This window comes from Mercenaria mercenaria, chromosome 16 (genome assembly GCF_021730395.1).
Source record: "Mercenaria mercenaria strain notata chromosome 16, MADL_Memer_1, whole genome shotgun sequence".
NCBI lineage: Eukaryota > Metazoa > Mollusca > Bivalvia > Venerida > Veneridae > Mercenaria > Mercenaria mercenaria.
Genome location: NC_069376.1, coordinates 70,467,807 through 70,491,017, shown reverse-complemented (window position 1 = coordinate 70,491,017; position 23,211 = coordinate 70,467,807). Strand labels below are relative to the sequence as shown.

At 35.5% G+C, this 23,211-nt stretch overlaps 1 protein-coding gene across 3 annotated transcripts in view; it reads right to left on the bottom strand.

Moving 5' to 3' along the window:
* Positions 1 to 17,892, bottom strand: part of LOC123540640 (uncharacterized) — a 32,524-nt gene extending 14,632 nt beyond the window's left edge. The window contains exons 1-7 of one of the 3 annotated variants that reach the window (XM_045325852.2): positions 17,748 to 17,892; positions 17,552 to 17,641; positions 9,207 to 9,318; positions 5,996 to 7,769; positions 4,275 to 4,476; positions 3,036 to 3,245; positions 2,573 to 2,644 (exon numbers count right to left, since the gene is read on the bottom strand). In XM_045325852.2, the coding sequence (XP_045181787.2) occupies positions 2,573 to 2,644; positions 3,036 to 3,245; positions 4,275 to 4,476; positions 5,996 to 7,702 (2,191 nt within the window). In that variant the 5' untranslated portion in view covers positions 7,703 to 7,769; positions 9,207 to 9,318; positions 17,552 to 17,641; positions 17,748 to 17,892. Of the gene's footprint in view, positions 1 to 2,572; positions 2,645 to 3,035; positions 3,246 to 4,274; positions 4,477 to 5,995; positions 7,770 to 9,206; positions 9,319 to 17,551 lie in introns of all 3 variants that reach the window. The other 2 variants (XM_053527347.1, XM_045325853.2) reach the window with 2 other exon arrangements.
* Positions 17,893 to 23,211: the final 5,319 nt, after the last annotated feature.

Sequence of the window (23,211 nt, the reverse complement as noted above, 5' to 3'; positions counted from 1 at the left end):
TCCTGAATCGCTCACCTCTTCCCACATGACCTAGTTTTGATTATGATGTCGTTTTTTCTATTATTTGACATAATGACCTAGTTTTTGAGCTCATGTGACCCAGTTTTGAACTTGACCTAAATATTATCAAGATAAAAATTCTGACCAATTTTCATGAAGATCCATTGAAAAATATGGTCTCTAGAGAGGTCACAAGGTTTTTCTATTATTTGACCTGTTGACCTGGTTTTTTACGGCACGTGACTCAGTTTCAAAACTGACCTAGATATCATCAAGATGAACATTCTGACCAATTTTTATGGAGATCCATACACAAGTATGGCCTCTAGAAAGGTCACAAGGTTTTTCTATTTTTGACCTACTGACCTAGTTTTTGACGCATGACCCTTTCGAACTTGACCTAGATATCATCAAGATGAACATTCAGACCAATTTTCATACAGATCCCATGAAAAATATGGCCTTTAGAGAGGTCACAAGGTTTTTCTATTATTTGACCTACTGACCTAGTTTTTGAGGGCATGTGACCCACTTTGGAACTTGACTGTTCATCAAGATGACATCAGACACTTCATACAGATCCATGAAAATATGGCCTCTAAGAGGTCACAAGGTTTTCTATTATTTGACCTACTGACCTAGATTTTGAGGGCACGTGACCACTTTCGAACTGACCTAGATATCATCAAGGTGAACGTTCTGACCAATTTCATGAGACCTCATGAAATATATGGCCTCTAGAGAGGTCACAAGGTTTTTCTATTTTTAGACCTACTGACCTAGTTTTTGACCGCACTTGACCCAGTTTCGAACTTGACCTAGATATCATCAAGATGAACCTTCAGACCAACTTTCATACAGATCCCATGAAAAATATGGCCTCTAGAGAGGTCACAAGGTTTTTCTATTATTTGACCTACTGACCTAGTTTTCGATGGCACGTGACCCAGTTTCGAACTTGACCTAGATATCATCAAGGTGAACGTTCTGACCAATTTTCATGAAGATCTTGTTAAATATATGGCCTCTAGAGAGGTCACAAGGTTTTTCTATTTTTAGACCTACTGACCTAGTTTTTGATGGCACGTGACCCAGTTTCGAACTTGACCTAGATATCATCAAGGTGAACATTCTGACCAATTTTCATGAAGATCTTGTGAAATATATGGCCTCTAGAGAGGTCACAAGGTTTTTCTATTTTTAGACCTACTGACCTAGTTTTTGATGGCACGTGACCCAGTTTCGAACTTGACCTAGATATCATCAAGTTGAACATTCTGACCAATTTTAATGAAGATCTTGTGAAATATATGGCCTCTAGAGAGGTCACAAGGTTTTTCTATTTTTAGACCTACTGACCTAGTTTTTGATGGCACGTGACCCAGTTTCGAACTTGACCTAGATATCATCAAGATGAACATTCTGACCAACTTTCATAAAGATCCCATGAAAAATGTGACCTCTAGAGAGGTCACAAGCAAAAGTTTACGGACGCACGGACGCACGCACGGACGACGGACGACGGACGCCGCGCGATCACAAAAGCTCACCTTGTCACTTTGTGACAGGTGAGCTAAAAAGGGCATAATTTTGTAACAAAAAGCAAAATAGAGTTATTTAGCTTCAGCAATGTAAGTCAGTTTATTACAGTGAATAAGTGTGTGAATTTTTAATTCATTCCAACAAGCAGTTACTGAGATACCAGCTTACATACAAACTCGGTAGTTAACACCGATGCACAGGTGAGTCCAGTAGCTCTACCTATTCTTCGAATAGTCAAGCTAAAAAACTGACTTAAATCCCACTGAAGTGTATGTCAAGGGAAAAATAGAACTTTTGACTGATGAACAGGTGCGTGCTAAGCTGGGTTTTGAGTCGAAGGATTAATTTTTATTTATCTACATGCTCCACAGGTCCTCTAAATGTTTGTGATTTCTTTTTTTACATTGCAAGAATCAAATAAAAGATATATATTGTAGTAAACTATTTAAAGCCATAGAATCTCTAAACTTTTGAAATTTATTTTTGTACTTTACAAAAATAACATACTAGATATCATAGTAAACAAAGTAAGAGCCATAGGTCCTCTAAATATTTGTGATTTCTTTTTTTTTGCACTCTAGAAAGAAGTAATAGGCTGTGACAGTAGAATGTTTTATAGTGTTCGGCTGCTGCACTTTTTTCAAGAACATTTCAGTTTTATAAGGCAGGCATCTAACCTAACCAGCACTTCAGTCTTTTTAAAGGATCTCCCTACAAGTTGTATGACAAAAAAGTCACAAGAAAACCCCAGTTAAATAATATCATAATTAATAATAAATAATTGTGTGAAATGAAAAGAATTCATCATAGTAAAATGATCACTGGTTTCCCCAGTTATATGTGGTTTTCCCTTCATACTTGTTCTTAACAATATAAGAATAATCCTGACTATGTATTGTAGTGTTCCCACATCCTGAATGAATTAAAGCCAAAAGTTCAAAGGTCAAGTGCATCCTGTATCTAAGTAGATTTGTGGTTTTTATTTTGTCTTTTCTGGTGTGTTTGATACCAGCATTACAATTTAATTTACCAACTAAAAGAGATGAACCTAGAGTTTCCCAAAGACTTTCTCTCTCTCTCAACGTCCTGGGGTCAAGCATATCTGAAATAGAATAAAAGAAAGTATGTTTACAATTTTGTTTAACAGAGACAACTGTATCATTTCCATTTCAAATGAATTCTTTGTAAATTTTGAAAATTTTAAAGTAGAATCACTTCTCTTTTTAAGATGATATATATATATATTTAAGGTGATATGAATGTGTGTTATTCATTTGCTATTCTGTCATTGGCATGTGACTGAACGGAGGGAGTACGATAACATGGTACAAAAAATATAACGTAACTGTCACACTGCATTAAAAAAATGGGAATTTGCGATTTTGGTTGGTTGACCAGAATACAGCAAATAAACATTTTTTTAAGGATAGTCTCATTCTGCTAGAAAGTCCTTTTTAATGAGATAACAAACAAATAAATAAAACATAACATACAAGGTCTTTCACGATGTAATTCCATCATGGCATTCTTTGATCTCATTTTGATGAGTTCCTGTTGCCGTTTCAGACGTCGCTTGAACTTTCTGTGCCTTCGGTACTTGTATGCTCCAAACGCTGGCAGTATGACAACACTGGCCCCCAGCAATACACCAACAGCCGCAACTCCAAGACCAACAAGAAACACACCTCCAAGAAGTTTAGCTCCTGTAAATAACATCATAACAGTTTGGTTATATTCTTAATCTTAAGCCTGCAGGCAGCAAGTGATACTGTCTTTGCAACCAGTGCAGACCAAGATCAGCCTGCACATCTGTGCGATCTGATGAGCCTGCACATCTGTGCAATCTGATGATGGTCTGCACTGTTCGCTGTTCAGTCAGTAAATTTTCAGTGAACAACCCTTCGAATAGTAAATGGTATTGCCCAAATTGAATGATGGACCAGTCCATTTTAGAAATTTAGCAGGCTAAGGGTTAAATAACTCTTATTTGACCTATCATCTGCATTTATCAGAAAAAGGGAAAACAAGGATGCCATACCAAACAAGGACAAAAGTTCAACATTCAAAGAATGCAGCCATCCATACAACACTCCACATGGCAATTTGGAAATGTGTAAATGTATATACTTGCACACAGATTACCTTTGTTCATATACATAAACAGGAAATGAATGGAAGTGGCACTGGATAACAAGCGGGTTATTTCAGAATTATACATGATGATAACAACGAACTTATTGCACTGGCAATGGGGTTAGTTGATAGCTTGTTTAAGTACACAGCTAAACAGTATATCTCAACAATCAGATCCATTTTATTTCCATATCGGAGAAAACTAAACAGAAATCTGCATTTAGGCAAACACTGGCTAATTGGACTGGTTTCAAATTTTCAAAACAAGAAGGAGTTTAGAGACACCTAGCATAGCACAGTGGGTTTTGTTATGCTTCTCTTGGGTTTAGAGTAAAACCAACACAATTTAGGCGATATATAGCGAGGTATCAAGGTGACAGAAGACCCCAGGTTCCCCTCCTGACATTATTTCATCACAGACACATGCCTCTGCAGAACCACCAACCTTTTGTAAGCCAGGTGAATTCTTCACACAAAGCCAGGTTTTGAACCTGCTGTAGTGAGTGGCAAGTGATTCAAAGTCTGTGACCTTACCACTCTGCCACAGAGGCCCTTTCTAGCCTAGCGGAAGAATTGTAACATTTAAACTGCAAACTTACCAAATACAGATCCTCTAATCAAACGTCTCAGTACTGGTCTGTCTGGCTTGTAGTTATATTTACATCCCAGTGGACTGTATCGACTCAGATGATTTCCAAAGAATTTCAGATCGAGATAACGTCCACCGCACTTGTAACAGAATCCTGTGTCGCATTTACTACATATCATGTGATCACAACCTCCCTTACGCTCAATGAAGATCTATAAATGCACAAGAAAATATTATCAAAGTAATGTCTTTCTAAGTTCAATTTCCTTCAATGTCCTACCTGTGTGTTTTTTGTGATATTTTCCAAGTCCAAAAATTCTTGCAAAAGGCAGGATGGAGTTATGTTTTTTCCAGTACAAAGTCATGAACAACAGTTGCAAGTTTTAAAGCAATAGCTTTGATAGTTTAGGAGAAATGCTGACCTAAACACCGAACTTAACCAAGAAATCGCATTTCTTAAACACCAAACTTAACCAAGAAATCTGATTTTCTGAGTCCAAAAGGGACCATAATTCTTGCAGAAAGCAATGTAGAGTTAGGGTACTTGCTGTGCAGAGTCAACTTTTAATGGCAAATATCTACTACAAATTTTAAAGCAATAGCTTTGACCATTAAGGAGAAAAGTTGACCTAAACACAAAAAATAACCATGAAATCTGATATTTTCTAAGTCCAAAAGAGGCCATAATTCCTGCAAAAAGCAAGTTGGAGTTAAGTTTCTTGCTGTACAGAGTCAGCTATTGATGGTGAACAAGTGTTGCAAGTTTTAAAGCAGTAGCTTTGATAGTTTAGGAGAAAAGCTGACCTAAACATAAAACTTAACCAGGCAACACCAACGCCAATGCTGACACAGATCAAATGATGACAATAACTCATAATGAGCTAAAAAGACTGTTACAAGTTCTTTCTTGCCACTGTAGCAACACAAGTCCTGAAAATCCACTCATTTTAGATATCTTGGTAAAATGTTACAAAACAACAATGCCTGCAAAGATTTAATAAAATTAACATATTGATTTCAGAAGAGATTTTATTTTAAGGTATTCAGCTGACATACAAGATGTGGACAGACTACAGACTGGTTGATCACCAAAAAGTCTTCATAAGGTTGGCTAACAAAGTACAACAAAGTCTAACAAAGTAAATAAAATGTAACTAGAGGTGCTTTTGAGAAATGCGCATGTCTCCCACAACTGCCTAATCATCTAAATAGTAAGTCAGTCTTTATATACTGTTTACTTAATCCACATGTACATGCGCTTTCTTGACACCAAAAGGACGCCTATACTACTAGTAGTATAGGCGCCGGTTTGGGCGCAAAACTGCGCAAGAAATCTGAGTGTTTTTGGTAATTCAAGGGCCATAATTCCGAAGTGCCTAGGCCGATTTGGCTAGTTATCGTACTTGGCCGAGCACTTATTGGCAGACACATTTTATTGAAGTTTGGTGAAGATCGGATGAGAAATGTTCCACTTAGAGTGCGGACAAGCTTTGTGACAGACAGACAGATACACACAGACAGACAGACATATAGACAGACAGACTGGAGTAAATCAATATGTCTCCCACACCACTGTGTGGTGAGAGACATAAATATATAGCCAGGCCTAGAATCAAGCTAGATTCCCTGGATTCCAAAGATAATCAACCGATATTTTACAATTTAACAGTACCTGTGAAAGAAGTCATCAAGCAAAGTTAAAATAATGTGTAAAAATTTACAACTACTGACCTTGCACTTCGGACATTTTTGTGCGTTTGTTGTGCCATAGTGTTTCTCTTTTGCCCAAGACTTGACGAGTTTATCTCCCTTCCTAAATTCTTTACATTTGATGTTTTTGTGCCATGGCGCCTGACACTCGAAGCACCATTCTAGACGACATTCTGGACACGTGACTAATAAACCGTACTTTGTTTTCTGTTGAGAATCCTCGTCAGAAATTTTTAGAATATTGCTACACCGTGGGCAAGTTTTAACCTTCGGATCCTTATTTGCATCAACCAAGAATTTGTAATATTTATCTTTCATTGGCACGGAAAGCCTTCCTAAAATCTCTTCTCGGAAAAGAAATGCGTCACATGAACTACCAAGACAGGGAATTTTGACTACACCCTGCTCAACGTTTGTTTCAATATACTGCTCTATACAAGGATCGCATGCTGGGAAGTCACAGCAAATTCTTTTATGTAATTTCACCTCATCGTAACAAATATTACATTCAGTTTTGATTTCAATTCCTCTAGCAAAGGTAGGTTCAATGTTTTTCTCACCAAACTGCGGTAGTTCAAAATTAAATCCGCCAAAGTCGTCAAAGTCGAGATAATCTTCCGGATCAAGCAAAGCTTGCTCAAGGTATCGGAAATCCATAATAGCCGTCTGCAGTTCATCTAACTGCATCTGATCAGGATCAGGATAAGTGCTGGCAAGAGGGACAAATCGCCTGAGATTGTCGATCATAATTCTTAAATGTTCTCGAGCAACTGTTAAATCTGCATCATGGGTGACATCCGAAGCATATAAACTGTCGTTTTCTGAATTACTTGGTCCTGGCGATTGTTGTTCTTCACTAGTAGATTGTGTTGTTAATTTTGGTCTTACAATCGGGCTCTTTGTAAGAATGCCTCTACACGACTGAGGTAGAGGAGGTGGGGTTGGTGGAACAGGGGGAGTTGAGGATCTTTGTGTTGGCAGTGATCCATGTGGCAGTGAACATGACCTCTGGAGAGAGAGTGGCAGTGGTGGGGGAGGTGGGGCACAGTTTGGAGGGGGTGGGAGATTCAAAGGATCATCTGTTAGTGGCTCCGGTGTATCTCTACTTTTAGCTAAACCTGCCAGCTGCAACAGTGTAGGCTGTAACAAATTATCACCTTGGTCCCTTGGCTGCTTATCAAAGTCATCCTCGTCACCATCCTTATAACCACCATCATTACCATTATTTGTCAATTCATCTGTCTTACCAGACACATTTAACACTAGTGCTTGTGCTGGCTTTTTCACATAAGAAACATCTGACACTTTTTCCTTCCTTTTACTGTAATTAACAGTCTTAGGCTTGTTATGTAAGTCGTACAATTTACGCTTTGTTCGGCTGTAAATTTCATACGTTTCTTTCGAACTACTTTCCATCCATTCTAAAGTTTTCATATAATCCATCTCACTGGCTGAACTTTGTTTCCCTTTCTCCACTTTATGAATCTCTGACTTTTCTCCTGGCATAATTCCAAGCTGTTTTTCTTTCCCTATGCTAGCAGACGCTCCATTCCCTTTTTCCCTTTTACTTTTGTCTGTCAGCTTTCTTTTACCTACACTTAAGCTTTCTGCGCTGCTGCTTTCACCTTTATTATTCATAGTGTTGTTTTCCTCCTTTTCACACTTGCCCAAATCTCCACATGAAGCTACTGCAACCTTCTCATTAAAATGGTTACCATCTTCTTCCATTGTTGTGAAGGCCTTTAATTAACTCAGCAAGCTTCTAACTCACTCAGATTTGAAGAAAATCCAACACCTAAAAGATATGTACACTGTATTTTGGTATGAATAATACTGCAGTTATACAGTCAAACCTGCACTATAGTAACCACATGTTAACCAAGGCCACTTCGCTCTACAAAACATCAGTTTCATTCCAAAATACTGTAAAATCATTTCATTTCGTGGGCATGAAATTTCGTGGTTTCGGTCAAAACAGCAATTTTGTGGGGATATGAACTGCAATGTTTGAACATAAAATGAATTGGAATTTTGCTTGTACATTGGTATTAAATTTCGTGGATTGACTCAACCACGAAAATTAGTCCCCCACGAATATTAATGATTTCACAGTATATTGTAACTTCTGAATAAAGTAACAGATAAAGACCATTGCTTGGTTCCTTGCTTTACCGAACATTGGTCTGAGACCATCGCTTGGTTCCTTGCTTTACCAAACATTGGTCTGACAGTCAAAACATTAATATTTATGGCAGACTAATTAACATAGATTATGTTGTCGAGTCAGTAAACAAAATTAAATCCCGAAGAATGAATAAAATTCGGATTAATTTTATCATCAAAAGGTGAAATAATCAAATTCATATCCCCATAAAACGTGGTTCTGGCTAAAACCACAAAATTCCATGCCCACGAAAAGGAACAATTTCACAGTACTAACTTGACATAAGATGACACAACTGCTTACTTCCTGTATTTAAGTGTTGAACAAAACCATAAAATATCTCAATAAACAAAGGATTTTCTCTTTTGTTGTCGTTTAATTTCCATTTTGAATAGCACACTTAAGACAAACTTTCTTTATGAGTTTCTTTAAAACCTCAGCTTCTATGTTCTTGTAAATTTAAATTTTTTACAAATTTATACTAGTACTGGTACAACATTTAAGTAACCTTATTTCATGAAGAAAAATCCTGAGAAATTGTAAATGCGACAATTGTTTTCATGATTAAAAAGCCTCATATAAAATTTAAGACTTTATAGAATTCATGCTCACTAATCACTATGCAATATTAAATTCTTCAGTATTTAATCAGTTTTATTCTATGATAAAAGAGCTCTTAAAATTGTAAATACAAACATATATGTCAAATATTTTCATGGCTGTAAGGAGTGATATAAAGTCTCAATAATAACTAAAACTTTTCTCTTCCATACTTGTTTGTGAAGACACTCTTAAATTAAAAATGTTTGAAAAAAAAAAAAATTTGCCCAGTCTTGCTCACGTTTACGATAAATTCCTTTATGTAGATGCAGACTGGCATCTTCTGAAGTAATCAGGATCTACTGTTTGATATATATATATATATAGAACCAACCATCCTTCATCACAGTAAAATATTATTTACATTGTTACCATGAAAACCTGTCACAGACATAATATTTATTAGCATGCTGTTTAACAGGTCTGAATCGAAATAGTTCAACAACATATTTCAAAATTTTTATTAACCTGTTGAGGAGCTCTTTTTCTTTGCTATATCTTCTTGAATGTTACCAGTACATATTTTCCATGCCTGTTGCTCTGCTACCAACAAGTATTAAATAACTCCCGAGGTCTGTTTCTGAAAACATAAATACAAAGATGTGTTTATTCGTTATAATAGTGTCTGAAATATACCACCATGCCATCAGTCCAGAATAATTGCTGATGACAACTATAAACAGACTGCCTCCTTCCCAGGAGGAATGGGTAAGTTTGCACCACATACTGCCATGGTGTGATAAATACTTGTGCCTAGCTGAAATAAAAAATTGTAAAACTGAGCCAACCATGTGTCGGGTCACATACCACAGAGTGACAGATCACAAGAGGACTTCTTCCAAATGTCAGGGTCTATATTATAATCAGTGACAACTCTGTAAGTCATTGATGATCTAGCATGCAAATCTTAATTCTTTCAATTTGAATCGCAAAGTTGAAGAATGAGCAGTTAAGGTTTTGGTACTCAGCGGTATCCAAAAGGAAACATGCTGAAGTCCAAGTTGAGTCAAAGGTCATAAAACTTTTGTTTGGAAACCAGTCTAAAATCTTCAGGGTCTGATTGGTTAATTCTGAGAATTGTTTAAATACTGACCAATGAAACTGTGGCATTCCAAGACTGGTATCCAAACTCAGGTTTTATAACATGTCAATATTTTCATATTTTCAACAAGAGTGCCAGAATGTCACAATATAATGCCCGTCACAGCAAATTTCTTTACACTAGCTCCTGAATTTTAATTTTGTGGTTGTTTAGTGATTATTGTAATTCTTTTGTTGTTCTAAGTCCACAAAAAACTCTTACCAGGTAGAGACACCTTAAAATACACCTAAAATTTTGAAAGTAATATCTATGTTGTACCACAGAAAAGTGGTCTTGGTTTTTCCCTACAGTCAGTTATAAAAAAGTTACAATATAAGTTATTTATAGTAACAACTAGGGGGAGTTAATCTTTAAAAAAATAAATAAATAAATAAAAAAAATCCAAAAAAAATTTGAAAGTCCACACAAAAATCCCTACCAGGAGAGATAGGTCAAAATACATCTCAAAACTGGATGTAACATGCATTTTGTACTACAGAGAAGTGGTCTCGATTTTTCTCTACAACTAGTAATGAAAAAGTTACAATATAAGCTATCTATAGTAACAACAAAGGGAAGTAATTCTAAAGAAGGGACCTGCACATGACACTCAGTCTCATGATGGTGTACAATTGTGCCAAGTAACATCAAATTAACTCCATGCATGAAGAAGAAATTCTCCGGACAAAGTCATTCTTGTATCTGACCTTTGGCCTCTAAGTGTGACCTTGACCTTAGATCTAGGGATCTGGTTCTTGCGCATGACACTCTGTCTCATGATGGTGAACAATTGTGCAAAGTTTCATCAAAATCCCCCCATGCATGAAGAAGATATGCTCTGGAGAAAGTCTGTCGAGGCCGCCTGTCGGGCCATCCATCCATCCTCCCACGCATCCGCCCGCTAGGGGTGTTTCCATAATAAGTCCTGTTTTTCAAACGGGTGTATAAAAAACAAGCTCGACTATTCAAAGAACTGATGGGAGTATGGGGTCAAATTGGTTGACAGATATAATAAACAAGTGATAAAAGTTTCAAAGCCATATGTCAAACAGTTTACACAAAATATGAACTGGTACGAAAAAACTTAACTTTGTAAGTTAAATGGGGCCATAATTCAGCCAAAGTCCTTGACAAAGTTATGTACTCTTGCATAAAGCTTTATCTAAGCTTTATCTCAAAAGGTTTTGTCAAAATGTGGACTGGTATGAAAACTTAACCAAGATTCTTCGAATAGTCAAGCTAAAAACTTTTGACTTTTTCAATAATCTTGATTGCGTTTCTATAACTGGGTAGAAAGCAGGTGTAGCAGGAATGAAAAAATATGGCCATTTCATGCAGTAATTCAAAGAAGAAATTTCAAATTTGGCAGATGGAACCAAACTGACTGTCAATGGAAGGTGATTGCTTATGAAAGGTGGCCATTAGCACAAGTTGGTCTGTACACATTTTAAAAACAGGAAGTAAATGCTTCATCTCATGATCATATTACCAATGTATATAATTACCAAACACTTTACTCCTTTCCTAGTATTAAACTTGAAGAAACATTTCGTATGATAGTGTCACAGGATGCATTAACACTTAACCTGCTATATTTCCGTAATGGACTGGTCCATCTTTCAATCTGGACAGTACCACTTATTACTCAAAGGGGTTTTCACTGAAAATTTACCGACTGAATAGCGAACAGTGCAGACCATGATCAGACTGCACGGATGTGCAGGCTGATCTTGGTCTGCACTGGTCGCAAAGGCAGAATCATCTGCCGCCAGCAGGCTAAGGGTTAAATAAATTATAAGTATCTTGTGTTTGTGTATTTATATAAGTTATTCCCTATGACTCTTCATCATCTTCTATTAACCTCACCCATTAACTCTTAAACTGGAGATGTGTTTCATTTAACGAACAAGGGCCACTGTTTGTCTGGCCAATAGGTAAGACAATAAATAATTGGCTAAGATTTTAATGTGCTGTCCAACCAGAAAAAAACAAGCTTTTAGTCCTTTCTCTATATAATGTTCTACTTAAATTAAAGAGATCATAAATCTGGTCTCACTGAGCGTAATCCAAGACTGAACCAAAGGTGCACAACTTCAAATGCTGAATTTACATCCTATAAAGATGACACATAAGCCACTCTGTCGAATACTTATGGGGATCTTTCAAGCGCTTTTTGGCTATTTCAAGGTCTTCAGTCTGAATTTACTGAGTGAAATTCCAAAGAAAACTCAGGTGCAAAACTTTATGTACACACTTTCTGAGATTAGTGACACAAATTAAATGGGACTAAGCAGTCCATTAGCAAACAGCTAGGTTAAGTTAGCTGGACATGCCTGTACTGGAAAGATTTTTCTCTCTCTCTAAATCCGGGACTTCAACACAGTATATATCCCTCTGGTTAGATTTTGTGTAGACCTAATTTAAAGAGCTTAAGACCTGTACACAACATCTCAGCTGACCAAATCTTGGACAGTACCAAAATAGCTTCATGCTGACAGAGATTTTAATTTTAACTTAAAAACAAAATCATTTTGGATCAAACCGATGCAATGACTAATATTTATTAAGTAAATTTAAATTTACTGTAAACAACATTGCTAAATATTCAATGACTAATAATTAAGATAACAACATTGCTAAATATAGAACTTTTCTCAAGGGTACAGCCCATGACTGAATCAAGATGTACAATTCATGTGACTACTAGGATATATATATATTTATTATGCCTTCTAAAGTACAGTTCATATAAAGAAGAAATTGTTATTTGTAGCATTACTGGTGGAGAATCATGCAATATATCACAGTTAAAGCTTAGAGTGGCACAGTCTGGTCATCATCAGCACCAGGAATATTGGTAAGGTTAATTAACAGCTAATGTTGATAATAAACAAGAGAGTCATGATGACCCTACAATGTATATCGGACACCTGTTAAACTTGGTACTGGAATCATCAAGATAAACATTCTGACCAAGTTTCATCAAGACAGGGTCATAAATATGGCCTCTAGAGTGATAACAAATTTGATTTGAGTGGGTTACCTAGCTTTTAATCCCACATGACCCAGTTTCGAACCTGGCCTAGGAATTATCAAGATAGACATTCTGACCAAGTGTCATTAAGATAGGGCCATAAATACGGCCTCAAGAGAGTTAACAAACTTTTCCTTTGATTTGAGCGGGTGACCTAGTTTCTGATGCCACATGACCTAGTTTCATGAAGATTGGGTCATAAATGTGGCCTCAAGAGTGTTAACAAGCTTTTCCTTTGATTTGACCAGGTGACCTAGTTTTTGATCCCCATATGAATCAGTTCTGAATTTGGCATAGGAATCATGAAAAAAACATCCTGACCGAGTTTCATGAAGATAGGGTCACAAAATTTAATGTGGCCTCTACGGTGTCAACAAGCTTTTCCTTTGATTTAACCTGATGACCTAGGTTTTGATCCCACATTACCCAGTTTCGAACTTGGCCTAGATATCATCAAGATAAACAATCTGTGCAAGTTTGTATCAAATAAAAGCATAAATGAAACCTCTATATGGCTTAAAGGGCCAGTGTAAGTGTGATTAAACAACAAGAGATCACAGAGTGATCTTGGCGCCCACCAATGTGCCATTTTTGAGTGTTCCAAATTTCAAGACTTACTGACTAGCTCAAGGTCAAATTTCATTTCAGTACACAACACTGTGCATGTGGTCCAAATTTGAAAGCTGTAGCTTGAGAAATGTGAAAGTAGGTCACTAGGTCAATCTTAAGGTCAAAGTTCATTTCGGTACACAAAACTATGCAAGTGGTCCAAATTTGAAGGCTGTAGCTTGAGAAATGTGAAAGTAGGTCACTAGGTCATGTGACCCAAGGGCGGGGCCATATTTGACCCTAGGGGGATAATTTTAACAAACTTGGTAGCGAACCACCAGGCGATGCTACATTACAATATCAAAGCCCTAGGCTTTGTGGTTTGGACAAGAAGATTTTCAAAGTTTTTCCCTATATAAGTCTATGTAAACCATGTGACCCCCGGGGCGGGGCCATATTTGACCCTAGGGGGATAATTTGAACAATCTTAGTAGAAGACCACTAGATGATGTCACATACAAAATATCAAAGCCCTAGGCCCTGTGGTTTTGGACAAGAGGTTTTTCAAAGTTTTTCCCTATATAAGTCTATATAAACCATGTGACCCCCGGGGCAGGGCCATATTAGACCCCAGGGAAATAATTTCAATCATCTTGGTAGAGGACCACTAGATGATCCTTCATACCAAATATCAAAGCCCTAGGCTCTGTGGTTTTGGGCAAGAAGATTTTCAAAGTTTTTCCCTATATAAATCTATGTAAATTATAGAAATAAACAAAGGGCCATAACTTACTAAAAATTTGTTGAACCAGTCTGATTTTCAGGGGGACATAACTAGGGTACCAATACATCATTCTGACAACGGAAGGACGGACGGACGGACGGAAGGACGCCGGACCACGGACGCAGAGTGATTTGAATAGCCCACCATCTGATGATGGTGGGCTAAAAAAAATGTCACTTATATTGTGTTCACAAGGTATAAATTAACAAATTTTGGCTCTTTTAGAGGTCAATTAGGGGCCGTAACTCCGGAACGTATGATTGGATCTGAGAATTCATCATGGAATACAAGATCTATTGTCGTTAAAGATATCTTGCAAGTTTGTAAGTTTGTATCAAATCAAACTATAAATGAAGTCTCTGTATGGCTACAAAGGCCAAAATAGCAAGTTTTGGTCCTTTAACTCCGGAACCCATGACTGGTTCAAGCCAGTTTTCGAAAGGAACTGAGATACTGTGACAATACATATCATGTGCAAGTTTGATTAAAATCTATTGCAAAAAGGCGGTTTCTATCGTGTCCACAAGAAAATGTGGACGGACGAAGGGCGATCACAACAGCTCACCTGTCACGTAGCTAACAAAAATAATGACATTTAATATTCTCTCCAGTTTAACCGAAGATCTTTGAGTCTGATTGAAATCACAAAATAGAATCTCTTTTAAAACCTCCTCACAAACTGATCTGATTTTGGATTCTTGATTTTATAAACATTTAGGGGATTGATTAAAAGATCAGGATGATACCTGATTTCTCAAGAAAACAATGTTTCTTCTACATCTACATTTAAAGAATAATCTGCACATATAATGGTGCAAAAACCAAACACCTTAAACCATAATTCCCTTAAATTAACTACGAAATATATATACAAATAAAGGAGGACATTAGTAGGGTTAAAAACAAAAGTAAAGCAATAAGTTTTGTACTGGAAACACATTTTCATACCAAAATATCCACTTTGAAAATTGAAATTTTAAAAGACTTAGGCGGGAGAGATACGATCAAATTATCAATTTAAGGGAGGTAATTCTATGACTCAGACACTGTTCGACTACTTTCCCTTGGTTGAAAATAAAGTTAATGCAATGTTGAATGCAAATTGAAAATCAATAAAGTGACAACTCATTGTCTGTGAACATGGTACTGTTTGACCTTAAAACAACATGATTAGGTGGCCCTTCGTTCAGGCCCCAAAAAAGTACTTGACCTAATTTTAGAAGTAAACAAGTTAGCTTTTTAGTTGGGAGGATTACCTAGCTTTGTTCATGTGAAATTTCAACCACTAGATATATCTATCTTCCGATTCATCGTGTAAAATATGCCATGAGTGTCCGATTGTAGGACGCTAGCCGGTATATTACTGTGAATGTCCTGTTTTGATATATGCCAGAAAATGCTAAAATTCCCCATCACTTTTCTTTGAACGACAAAAGTGGAAACTTTACCTAGTGTTTTAAAGTTTAAAGCTAAAATATAAATTAATTAAACAGAATCAAATTTTAAATATCCTTTTATACAATCATTTTGTTTTAAATAGAGTCCAAGACTCATAGTAATTGGGTGTACCCAGTATTAGAGGCCAATTACTTAGTTTATCATCAGAATAATTACCGATAATTGTTTATGTTCTTTTTTCACTTTCAACACAGGTCGGGTGGATGATGATTATTGTGTCCATATTTTGGGACACTTTTCAAAATAATTATTTTTTGGGATAACAGGTTGCTACAGTCTTCCATTTTTAATTATTTTAGAAATAAGTCCTGTTTCTTTGAGTCATATGAAGTTATAACGTCTACAACATCACAATTTATGTGATAGAATTGGAGGTCCACTAAAGTTTGAGCAGGTCTACTAGATTTTAGCAGTTGGTGGACCTGCTGGCAAAAGTTAAGGTCGAAGCCTGTCAGAAAACGCTAACTATCTGGAGGATTGTGAAACTGTTTTGTACTCATTTGGATCTAAGGAAGACTCCACTATAAATTATGGAGATAATACGACGGATTCGTTCGTTTTTAAAGACAAATCTGAGGAGGATAGTACATGTTTTGCAGATGTATTCAAAGACGTTTTTTCAAATATTTGAAAAAGAAAATATGAAAAACAAGTTTATGTCATTGCCCCAAGAGTCTGTGAGTATTTTGTTCTTAAGTTTTGGGATAGAGAATGCTTCATAAAGGTAAATAAACTATGATTGTATTTTTCTTTCTTTAATAACAGAATTCTTGCAGGAAAATTACCAGTTAGAGAACATTGGTGTTTGTTTTGTTTCAGATGCATCAGCAATTCATATTATTGAATGCCGTCACAGTGCCACCACTACTGTATAGCGCCATCACTGGAGTGATAGCGCCAGCACTTCTAAAACCCTGGTATATATTTCTTCTAACCCCAGATTCTATTAATCATGGTATGTGCGTATATAATCATTAATCATTTCTACACCATTTGCATGCGCAGGTATGTTCTTACAGTGTGTCTATTCATCCAAAAAAATGGTGTTCAAATACTGGCCGATATGAAAATGTGCCACTGTCAGATTCAGGAGAAAACAGGGCTTCCATTATGATTCAATTTCATGGAGTCAGGACTGCCTAACATTCAGATTTTGGAGTCCCTCTTAAATTTTCTTGGAGTCCTAGTAGGCTACGTAGTATCACTTTGTACAATGACCTTCAATGTCATCATCATCATTACTATCATCATCATATCTAAATGGTTCAGAATAATGTGTAAAGAAATAGAATTTAGAGAAAAGGACCAGTAGAATGATTAGAAAACATTTTATTATACAGAAAAAATATTATACGTATAGCAACAGTCAGCATTTTTATTAAAAATAACAGACTTACTATTGTTCAGAGCTCTACTGTACATAACGAAAATCCACTTAAAAAAATCAGTACATTTTACTTGGAGTAGAATTATATTTTATGCCGGGAACCACTTAATGGAAGCCTGGCAAAAGCTCCTGCACCACAATTTGAATCACATTTTAATGAAATTACCACCAACCTGTGTTGTTACACAGCACTACATTCTCTGATTTTTGGAAAAAAGTTCTATCAATAAAAAATAGAAGATAAAATATAAATTTACTCATGTGTTTACATATAAAAACAGGCGACAGCTGCTGTACCGTGGAAATGTCAATAGCTCTTTTCTTATCACCACATTTTGGTGGTGGTACTAGCATTTAGTTAGCCGTGTTTCAGGCCTAAGTCAAACGGCAGCATCAGCTGAAGCTATGACTAGACCATAGCCCTACTCACTGCCATAAATTATGACCCATAAATTATGACAAACAACTAAACTCTACTATACAAAAGTCAAATAAAATCAAAGAAGAAGCTTATATTTACCAAACTTTATTGGCCTTTGTTATCCTACTCAGTCTTTTGAGTTTGACATTACTGACGTCAGTTCAGCCATTTCTTCTTTTTTGTTGTGGTCTAAAAATAGACAATGTCATCGATCTATTTTTAATCTAAAATGCGGACGTGTGAAGGAAACGTGAAAATAACACATTAAAGTTTATGAAAATCTGTCTTATAATACCTGAACGGGTATTCTGGATTAAGAGAATTCGTAATATTAAAGATATATTTGTGTTCATCAGAATTTTTGTTGTTTACATCAAAAATATTTTTCAAGCGCTCAATTGATCCTGATGATTCAGTATAGGTTACAACACACTATCTGTTCTTCTTTAGGTTACAACACACTAAATAGCTTGTCTTGTTAATTGACATATTTCCAATGGCCGCAGCACACATCAGGACCCATTTTAAATTTCTGTAACTTACATTTACTTCAGTGTATCACAGGCACGGGTCCAGTGTTTATTTATTTATTTATTTATTTATTTATTTATTTTTTGTTTAATATAAAAAAATCCATTTTTTTCACTCAATTAACCTTTTATATGTTAGTCAAATGAAAAAAAAAAATCGATGACAAAATACTCTGACCGGATTTTTTGTCACCGATTTTTTTTTTCATTTGACTAAAATATATAAAGTTTATTTGTGTGGGAAAAAACAACATATTTTTATATCAAACAAAAAATATAGGCCTATACTGGACCCGTGCCTGTGCAGTGTATGGGACTAATTGAATAATTAGCAGACAAGTTACCGTTTTAGACCAGAACAGAACAGAGCAAATGGCTGTTAAATGTAAAAAGATCAACTAATACATCGTCTTTATATGCTGAACTAGGTAGATTCCCACTATATGTTAATCGTTTGACTAGAATTATAAAATACTGGTTGAAACTATATGGTTACAAATAAAATAATTGTATCATAAAAAACTATTGTAGATAAACAAAGAATGGAAATACTTTCCGACCATAATGTTACAAGTTGGTCGTCAAAGGTACGAAATATTTTGCAAACCTCAGGGTTTACAGATGTGTGGCTATTTCCAGAATTAGTTAATATGAATGTCTTTATACCCTTGTTTAATACTAGACTGAAAGATATATATCAAACAGAATGGCACGTTGGAGTGGAAGCTTGTTCTTCATTGTTTCTTTATAGACATATCAGTACTGGCATATCCCGTGCTTATTACCTAAATATTATAGAAATCCCAAAGTTTAGGAATATTATTGCAAAAATAAGATTAAATTCTCATAACTTAAATACTGAAACTGGGCGCCATAGAAATATAGAAAGGAACCAGCAAATATGTATCACCAGTAATTGTGATTGTTTCTCCACGTATACACTTTGAAAGTAAAAAAAGTATTTTATGTTTCAAGACAAAAGCTTTAATAGTAACAGAGATATATGACTTTACCAAAACAATTAACAAAAAATTATATGTAAATAGGGGACATAATTGTATCAAAACTCGAATCAGAGTTATGGAGATTGTTTTTCCTGGTGTAAACTTCGATACTAAATAACTATTTTAAGTTTCAAGTCGAAAGCTTTGATAGAAACAGAGATATTTAACTTTATGAAAAAACTTACACCAAAAATTCTAAGTTATAAAAGGGGCATAATTATATCAAAATTTTAATCAGAGTTATTGGCATTGTTTCTTCTGGTGAAGCCTTCGATATTAAATAACTATTTTAAGTTTCAAGTCAAAAGCTTTGATAGTAACAGAGAAATTTGACTTATCAAACAAAAATTTTAACCTAAAATTCTAAGTTAAGAAGGGGCAAAATTCTGTCAAAATTCAAATCAGAGTTATCGGGATTGTTTTTTCTGATGTAGACTTCGATAGTAAATAACTATGTTAAGTTTCAAATCAATAGCTTTGATGGTAACAGGGATATTTGACTTTATCAAAAACTTTAACCAGAATCTTAAGTTAAAAAGGGACATAATTATATCAAAATTCAAATCAGAGTTATTGGGATTATTTCTACTGGTGTAAATTTTGATAGTAAACAACTATTATAGGTTTCAAGTCAATAGCTTTGATAGTAACAGAGATATCTAACTGAATACTTCAACTGTCCGTTGGGATTGAAACAAGGCTGTATGGCTTCACCGATACTCTTCACATTTTTCATCAATTAACTGGCCGAAATGATTCAAACAAGTGATGTAACAGGAGTACAACTATTTCCGGATATTACAGAAATCCTTATTCTTATGTTTGCTGATGATGTCGCACTGATTTCGGACACAGTCATAGGCCTTCAACGCCAATTAGACATGTTGTACGAATTTTGTTTAAGTAGTTGTTTAAAAGTGAATGTTAACAAAACAAAAATAATGGCTTTTAAAAGAGGAGGAAAACTTTCAAATTCTGAGAGATGGTACTACAATGGATACCCTTTAAGCTGTGTTAACTCATTTACTTATGTCGGTGTAACGTTTAGTCGATGTCTTTCTTACAATAAAATGGCATCTGAATTAGCAACTAAAGGGAAAAAAGTACTGATTTCATTACTAAAAACACTATACAAAGGTGGACAGATGCCAAAATCCATATTTTTCAAAATTTTTGATACCAAAATACTACCAATTTTACTGTATGGGTCAGAAATATGGGGATTTGAACCTAGAGAAAGTACAGAAATAGTGTAGTGCATAGATATGCTTGCAAACGTTACATGTGCGTATATCAAAATTCATGTAATGCAGCCGTCCTAGGAGATTGTGGAAGATTACCGTTATGGCTAGAATCTACTAAACGTGTTATAAAATACTGGTTAAAGATTTTAAAAATGCCTGAAAACAGATACGTTAAAAAGTGTTATTTGATGCAGCGTTATTATGATAATATAGGTAATGTAAATTGGGCATCTAAGGTCAAAAATGTATTGTATGAAAACGGATTCGGTTACATCTGGGATCAACAATGTGTAGCAAATGAAAACCAGTTTATAAGAACTTTCGTAGACAGACTGAAAGATCAATATTTGCAAACCTGGAGAGCAAGTCTCAACAGCTCATCTAAGCTGTTTTACTACAAGCATTATAAGTCATACTTTGAACATGAAACATATCTAGACTGCCTAACAATACGTAAATTTCGTCATTCATTTGCACAATTTAGAACTGGCGTACATGAATTAGAGATAGAAATAGGAAGATATACCAACACGCCGAGAGAAGAACGGATATGTAAACTTTGTTTGAACGCAGTTGAAGATGAACTTCATTTCCTATTGGAATGTCCTGTGTATGAAGACATCAGAACTAAATATATACCTGCTAAATATTGGCAAAGACCATCCATACACAAATTTAACATTGTACTCGCAACAAAAAATGAAAATTTGATTAAAAGTGTTGCCAGTTATATATTCTATGCTTTCACGATAAGAAAGTCATTGTTAGAATAAGAAAATATACAAGTTTGATTTACTGAATTATTTACATAATCTGTTAAACGCTCGTTAAATATGTACATTTTGTTGATGCTATTATTAACAGGGAATACAACAATTATGAATACATTTATTTATATGATAACTCAAATTAATTATGTATTTATATCTAACACTGTCATAATAACATGTAATATATGTCTGCCTATTCAAGCCTTAGCACTAGCCTTCTAATTTCGTTTCGTTTAAGGTTAGTCTAGTATCATACTATAAATATACATGTTGCTATTTGTGTAATTTTAAGCTAAAGTGCTTAATAGCAGATTTGAATATCATCAATCGTCATAGCAATAAAATGTTACGTTTAGTATGACATAAATTGCAGTTTTAAAGTACATCCAAGATGACGCTGTTTAATTGTAGACTATATTTCTGTTAAATTCTGTTTTGTAATACGCCACTGAATGGCATTTAATCTAGGGCAACGTATGTCTGTATATTTGAAGGTGTAATATCCCAACAGTCGTACTTTGTTAATTGCTATAGAGAAAAAAATCTGAAGTTCTACCAGCGATTTGGATGCTATATTTTCTGATATGTTTGTATTTAAATATTTGATACCCTTCAATTGGGGCGAAGTTTGAAACCTCATATGTATTCATGTCAAATAATGTTTTCTATGTATAACTGAAATCCTAAGGAACTCCAAATGAACATACAGTTCCGTAACTGAAAATGTTGCTGTTATATATTGTTCTAATATACATTGTATGTACTCCTGTATAACAAATAATTGTCTAGATTTTGTTGTTAACTAAAACGGTGCATTATAATTCAATTGTTTCTATTTAACATGTTATGGGCCGGAGGCCTGAATCATTTTGTAAATAAAGTTGAAAGTTGATATTTGACTTTATCAAAAACTTTTACCAACGGCGGCGCCGACGCCGGAGCGGGTGCAATAGCTGTACGTTTTCTTCGAAAAGTTGAGCTTAAAACAACCACACCCGAATTCATATCACCTACCGCATAGTGATGATAAAATAACCCAAACCCTATTGCCGTTATAAACTCTTTTTCCTACCGCGCATAATATAATCAAATTATGTTGAGACGGTCCCCTTGAAAAATCTATCGTCTTAGGTGTCCACAGTCCACGTAGACTTAATTCGCAAATGTCTATTAGCGCCTATTATAATGAACATGTGTTTGTGGGCAATTATTTAAAGAACAGCATTTTAGAAGCTTTGACGAAAGCCATTGACCACGTGTTCCCAAATGCAACGCAACTTCTCTGTACAAAACATCTTAGGGACAATGTAAACTTTTAAGTTCAGAATAAAGTAGGAATGGACAAGAATGAAAGGGATTTGGGAACAACGCAACTTCTCTGTACAAAACATCTTAGGAACAATGTAAACTTTTAAGTTCAGAATAAAGTAGGAATGGACAAGAATGAAAGGGTGGAATTGGTAAATGAAATGTTTGGACTGGGTGGGATTATTGACTGCAATATCACTGCGGATTTTGAAATGAAAAGTCATGAATTACAGACCAAATTGAGAGAAAATCACCCAAATCTGGAGCCATATATCGCTGATAAATTAAAGCCCAGAATCGAGAAATTTGTTTTTCAGCCAACAAGAACTGAAGAATCCAAAAGGAACTGGACCAACAACAGTGCTGAATCCATTAACAACATTATGAAATTGTCCGTCAATTTGAAGTCTTAAAATACCAAAGATTTGGTTCTGAAATTGTATGGAATTGTTGAGCTGCATTATATAGATTACAGGGCGGTAATACATGGACAGGGAAATTATGTCCTTGCACTGGACGAAAAACAGTGACATATTCATGATTCGGTGTTGCGGTGTAAGGCAGATGAAGAAAAGTATGCTGCCTTTGTAAATTTCTTGAAGGACACGAAAAAGAGACACAGAAATACGCACATCACATCAAAAGATGGCAAATTCACCGTGATAAATAAAGCAAAGGGTCTTGCAAAAAAACCTGGACAAAGGAAACAAAGGTTAAATGAACGAACAAAGAAGTGCTAGTTCCGTCGGTTTAAGACCCCAAGTCCTGCCCACGTGGGCCGACATGAACTGCTTCTTTCATACATAATGCTACTGGTATAGGACACCTAGTCCTGCCCACGAGGGCCGACATGCAGTGTTTTTGATGAATGATTATTGGTACCTTTTCCTACGGTCCGGCTCA